Here is a 6,546-nt window from a genome sequence, read left to right on the forward strand (position 1 = left end):
CCATAAACAGCATATTCTAACTGTGTGCAGGCTCGATAGACATCGCATCACAGGGGATAGCTTTACAAGTGGGATGGACCCCACAAGCCGCATCGTACTGGTATAAATGGGCTTAGTAACACTCCTTGGATCCGGGCAAAGCGGCGAGTAGTTCAGTCTCTCCAAGGGAAATGTGAGCCACGGCTGCCGGTCTTGGGGACACTTATGACCGCTATCCTACTCGATTCGGGATTCCCTGATCCTAGGGTCTAATCAGCAGCTTTTTGACAAGCACCCGCTCACACGCGCATCAAGGGAGCGAAAGCGATGTATAGACAGTTAAAAATTGGATCTCCTGCGGGCGCAACCATCGCAGAGCATACTTCATCAAACTACGGGGCCCCGACTTCCCATCACGGTCAACTATCACCTTGCTATGCTCGATGTGGTGACTTAACGCCCCGACGCAATGTTTCTATAGACTTCCGGACAGAAAACCTCGATATACGGATTCCCAATAATTAGACGCCGATGAATAAATGTCTGACGTTGAATTACCACCAAGGGCATCGGAAACCGGTGTTCGACTTGCCCACAATCTTTCGTGATCACCCAAGAGCAGTCCAGGATCGGGGAATACTGGATTGTCAACCTCGAAAGCACAATGGTCCAACTCAGACGCCGTATTGTTGCGCTGTCCGTGCAGGGGATTTATTCCGACCTGTTCCCCTGAAAACATGCTAGTGCCGCTGCATCCACGGAAAATAACGGGCGCGACGCACCGGTGACTGGAACATTTAGGTTCCAGTGCCGCATAGCTTGGTATCCTAAAATTGGCAGTTTTGCTGCAGACCCAAAATTGGCAGTGGACCAATTGGAAGAGCTGGCATTAGCATCTTTGTGATTGGGATAGGTTCCGTGTACGTGCGCACTGTCCTCTTCGGGGGCGGCCAATGGAGACATTAGACTTCGTGATACCTGGTTGAAGTCGAAGCCTTCCATATTCTCGGCCTCCTCGCCTTCGCGTGGAAAGATTTCCAAAAGACCGCCTGATGTACTTCCACGGCTGCTATTGCGAATCCGTGACTTGATGTCCTCAGTCATTGACTTACATCGCCCTTTATCCTGGACCACAGGGATGATGTAAATCGGGCAGTAAATGTCGCATTAATTTTAACTCACAATTTTCGGCCGAGGAAGCCCGCGACCCTTGCATCGGATGCCGAATCTTGAACAATCGAAGCAAGGACGATTCCTGTCCATGACGGCAACTTGGCATCGCTTCTTGCGCAACCGGCAAATCCAGCAGCCCTCTAGGCCTTCGAGAGTTATCAATTCGATATTATGTGATGCCATCCGAATTGATACTTCTGAAGAAGGGATCAGCCCGAAATGAGAGAAGACGGTATCTCTTTGAAATTTATGTTCACGAAAACTACCCGAGCGCTAGCCGCCCGCATTGCCCAAGAAGAGAACGCGGTACCAACATGATTGTGTCCAAGCTCTTGGCTCTTACAACAGCCGCTCGTCATCCTTGCATCATCTGCGAAGGCCGGCAGAGACTGTATGGTCCATACGATCGTCATGGCATCCAGGGGCCGGGGACTGTGCCTGCAGACGAGCGCTGTACAAGCTGCTTGAGTCAATTCTCGATCTATCGAAAGCTTATGATTTACTACTTGAGGCCGAGGGCATTACCATCACGCTGTAGTGTAATCAAGAACTCTGGACAGTTACAGCCTTTTCTAAAATTTCTGTCCGATCAAAGTGAATGGGTATTGACCCCGTTCGTAAAAAAAATCACCGTATTTTTATTTTTCAATACAGTAGAGTTAGCGCCGCACAGCCATACCTATTCCCGACCACAATGATTGATCCTACCCTTCACACTGGCCATGATCAGACCGTGTCCTAAGCTACCGTGCACGAAAGGTTCTGGAAATCATCAAGTTTTCCTCACCTGCTTTGATTCTCTCCGAAACAGCGACTGTGTGTCAACTATCATGTTCTCAACAAAGACAAGCGCGCCCACTGGAATGATGACCATTAGCCCCGCACCCGCTCCTGAAAACACCCCAGCAAGCATTCCAACAGTGCTTGCTGATGTATGTGAAGCCTCGTTGCTTCAGGCTGAGCCGGTGGGAGACAGAAACACCATACTCACATCCAGATCCTAGTTGTCAAGTTCGCGACTACACCCACGGTTGCCAACTTTATCAAAGAGGTCCCTTGCTGGTGAGCTGAGAGAATGCGGCAACTCTGCAGTCACCGAGATGGGCAATTTGTGCAGCCTCCTTGGTAGTGAGGGTTGAGGACATGAGGACGATGTGTCACTTCATGTCTGGAGACGCGTGTTTGGTACCCATGAGATGGTAATGGTATATGGAAGCTCGGCTGGGCTGATGTGAGGAGGATCGAGAGCAGGATCACTGTTTCCAATAGAGGCTGGCGACCTGCCTAGATCGCTGTGACCGTCAGTGCCATGGTCATCATTCAATGAGGAATGGGGACTAGCTGTGGGCGCTAATTCTACTATATGGAAATATAATTCTATTGTATTGAAACATAAAAATATGAGAAATTTGACCATTTTCAGGTGATTTTTTTACGAACGGGGTCAATACCCATTCACTTTTGATCGGACAAAAATTTTAGAAAAGGCTGTAACATGTCCTGGTAGGACCAATATTGTTAAGATGTTGCCGTTAATCGTCTGGTATGACCTGATCCACGCGCATGTTTTGCAAGGTACAAATATTCCAAAGTCACAGCTAACTATATCTACAACCTATTGCCGGCCTGCTCGGCCGATCGGAAATGGTCCAAAACGGACAAACCCGCGCGGGCCCGCACAGTGGCTACGTGTCATCGCGGCAAGTAGATCCGCAAGAAACGACTCTCAAAACCCACACAACACTTACATCCAAAATAGGACCTGTTTTGCCAAGGAGAACCCTAACCCATTTACAACGGATGAGAATGCTGAAAAGCCTGAATTATCCCAATGCTTTTGCTAGCGTCATAAATGAGAACAGTGGGAAAGATGTTCCACTCAGTATCCAGACAATCGAACAAAACTCTGCTCTTACAGAGGCAGGACAGGTCCATACAGTTCCGTCATGGATATTTTCAATGCACTGAATTTCCAACAGAACTTCCTGTGGGGGAGACTGGGCATCGTCATCGGCAACTTCGTCGTCCGAATCTTCTGAACCAACGGGCGAGGGGAATGATGGCGGCGCGTCACGAAATCGGGAAGGATCGGAGAAAGACACGTATGGATGCTTCTCCAGCTCAGGAACGCAATTGGTTATCGGATGCCACACATAAGTTTCCTGACCGATCGCTGCCTGTCATTTATGAATAACCAAGTCGGAAACGCGAATCTCACAGGGTCCAAAAGGTAAGATGACTGGTACTCCCCCTTATACCTCATCTTCGGGCAAGTGTGGATATAGAACCCTCACGAGCTTGTCAGCCTTTACCACTAATCAAGATAAGAGGCATACCCATATACTGGTATTGCATTGAATTAACCCCATATGCATTCATCTCCTTCGCGAGCGCAATTTCACGTAACGCACTGAGCTGGGACAGCTTAAACATGAAAAGCAAAAGAAACTCCATTGTAGTGCGCACCTTTCCAAGGGATGCCCACCCCCAAGACGGAGAGTATATAAAATAAACCGACGACACGCAGCAGGGTAGTATATCTATCACGCCTATTGCAATAAGTTCGCCATCAACTCGATATAGTTGGTGGTAAGCTCCATAATGTGATGGAAGATACTTCGGTGCACCAGATGTGTACTTGATGTCTTCCAACTGGAAGAAGATATTTCATCCACATATCACGAATTGGGTTCCAGCACTCACCACTAGAGGATTGTCTACAAGAAACCGTTCGAATCCTGACGGCTGCTTGTCTAGATCTTTATGAATTTGTTCTTGGTATTGACAGTACAATGCAAATTTCTCCGCACTATACGATGAGGGCTCTAATTCCATCTGCTGAAAGTCTCACAAGGCATCAACTAGTCACAAAAGGTTCACTGACCGTGAATGTATGTGCCTTAACTTTAGTCTCTGGCACAAAAGAAGCTTCAGATGCGTGCAGCAATTCCTGAAGTGAGGGTATCTCCGATGGATCCTTTGCCCTGTAACCACTGAGCCGGTATATAATATTTCGCCACGAAAGAAGCTCACTTCGCTTTAAGTGGGGGTTTTTCCCCTGGAGAATCAAGGATAAAACGATTCCACTTCGAAATTAATTTTCGCTGCGTTTTTGAAGGCTTGAAATCGAGAGCAGATAGCCTGACCACGGACAACATTTCGCTAATCTCTTGAACGCCACCTTCGAAAAGCACGCACCGAATGGTGTACTGGGGACAGCAGGAGTGATACAAGTCTGGTTTATAAACATATTTCCCACTTCGTCTCCAGCCCCTAGAAGGTTGGGGTAAGAAGCAGAAGCATCACAGGATTCCGTAATTCCGCTACCGGTCAATCATGTGCTGATATACCTAGGGAACCGAAGCATGAGTCTGCAGAGTCGTGGTTACCGAAGCCCTAGGTAACTCGCTTCGCAAGACAGTTGCGCGGATACTAATCCAGTGCTTATGCTAGATGCTTTGGCACTCCTCCTTCCTGGCTCAGAGCAGTACCCGCATGTATTCCTGCTACGGCCAACAGGCTCGACAATCGAGAGGACAGGCATGATCGAAGTTGAAAGCTTCGAGATCGGCGGAGTTGGCCGAATCTATTAATTGAGTGCATTCGCTGACAGAACTGAGTACAGTGAACACTCAGTTTACATTGACATAGTACTGTCAGCTTAACTTCCTCACGCTTTGAGGATTGAGAATAACAATTCTTGAACATATCCCGTTGGCGGGCACTGCTATACCCAAGCAGTACCCGCCAACGATTCATCAAAGCACTGTCCACAAAATTGCGTCGGTGCCACTAGCTAGCCATGATGTGCCGTCAGTTTAATGATCTGGAAGCTTCATAGTACCGCGCCCGTGCTGCATCACAGTGCAAACCTGGTGCTCTGGTCCGCTCCTCCTATTACACCGGCTTCGCGATCGCTCGAGTGCCTAGAGCAAAACTTATTTCAGGACCGCATAACCGATTCATTTACTGCTCCTCCCCGTTGTTTCTGCCACTTCAATGTCTTTCCCCTTGATTTTTCCCCTTCAAAGTAATGTGGGCTTCCCGTCACATATAAGTAACTGCCCCAAGACGTTCTTCATGACACCTCGGGGAAATATTATGGCAGTTACTGTCCGACACATACAGATGTGGTCTAGCTTGACCATGTCACAGCAGCGATTATTGCTTCTAGCCCTGCTCAATTTGGCTTCTCGACTGAATACATTGTCATTACACCTTCCGCTTTCCCTTGGTTCTCCGGCTGTTTAATACTTGCATCCGGGATGCTTTCGTAACATTATTCCCCTCGACCCTTTCTTCTCCGTTGGACACATGTCCTGCCCTTCATCGTGGATGCCTTCGGAAAATCAATCTCAAAGATTGCTGGACTGTGAATTCTCAATGCAATCGGCATTTGCCAATGCCATCGCGCACCATTCCCATCAATGAGGTTTGGGTTGAACTTCCCAGTCAAAAAACCAAAATCGGAGATTAACGGAAGTGTATAGGGTCCATACGAGCTCGCAATGCCACCAACATGGCCTGCAGGACATCGTGGTCAAGCAGGGACGAACTAAGTTTCCACCACAGTGCATATGATCATCCCTCCTACCTAACTGTCCGCGGCCTTTTGACACGGGCCTTGATGCTGTATCGCAATACACGAATATTTTACAGGTTCGCTCAGAAATACTTAAACTGCTGTCAGTCAACAGAAACAAGGGAAATGATCGCAACAACAACGGATTAAAGATAGTCGTGATTATCATGGTGATTTGCGGCATCAGTTTGGAAGGCCCCAATTTAGGGCTGCAGCGAAGGCCTCGATAGAGTCTTATCATGCTTGTACGAAGGAGGCGGACTGAACCGGGGTTCAGGGTGATCTTAATTGTGGCCAAACACTGGCACACAGGGGTTCATGTGGCTTTCTGGGCTGATGATGCCCATCTCAAGATCGTTTTTCGCACACTACTGCGCGTATCATTACCTTATAGGCTATCGCAGATACTTTGATAGCCGCAATAATGATTGTTCAGTCGCGTCGCAATCGAACCACATTCCCAGGGTGCGAACTATCTTCGGATCAAGCGGGTCTGAATCGACCTTTCCGGGGCGGACAGAGCAATACTGGGAATCCTGGTCGGATTCGCGATTCATACTGGCACAATCATATCGTAAGCTGTCTCGTGTTCATAAGCACCTTTAGATAGGATTCAAAATTTCTTTCTCAATTTTATTCGAAGTGGAGTGGTATTTTTGTCTTTGATGGGGTAAATGACAAACCGTCACGTCCAATCCAGTATGTCTTCTGTGGGCTCCACTTCCTGCATGTGTGTTCTGCGGTGGTTAGTCTGGGAGCCTTCTTACACCCATTATTTGGTACCAGGATCTAGGGGAGACATTGACATTCAA

At 48.0% G+C, this 6,546-nt stretch overlaps 1 protein-coding gene across 1 annotated transcript; it reads right to left on the reverse strand.

Annotated features, from left to right (window-relative positions):
* Positions 1 to 1,911: 1,911 nt before the first annotated feature.
* EI90DRAFT_3087521 (uncharacterized protein) lies at positions 1,912 to 2,570 on the reverse strand (the record flags this gene model as incomplete). Its single annotated transcript, XM_039062238.1, has 1 exon — positions 1,912 to 2,570. A coding segment is annotated over one exon (256 nt), but the record flags the coding sequence as incomplete, so codon positions are not given.
* Positions 2,571 to 6,546: the final 3,976 nt, after the last annotated feature.

The sequence above is a fragment of the Cantharellus anzutake genome (assembly GCF_015039405.1).
Source record: "Cantharellus anzutake strain C23 chromosome Unknown EI90scaffold_128, whole genome shotgun sequence".
In the NCBI taxonomy this organism is placed as follows: Eukaryota; Fungi; Basidiomycota; class Agaricomycetes; order Cantharellales; family Hydnaceae; genus Cantharellus; species Cantharellus anzutake.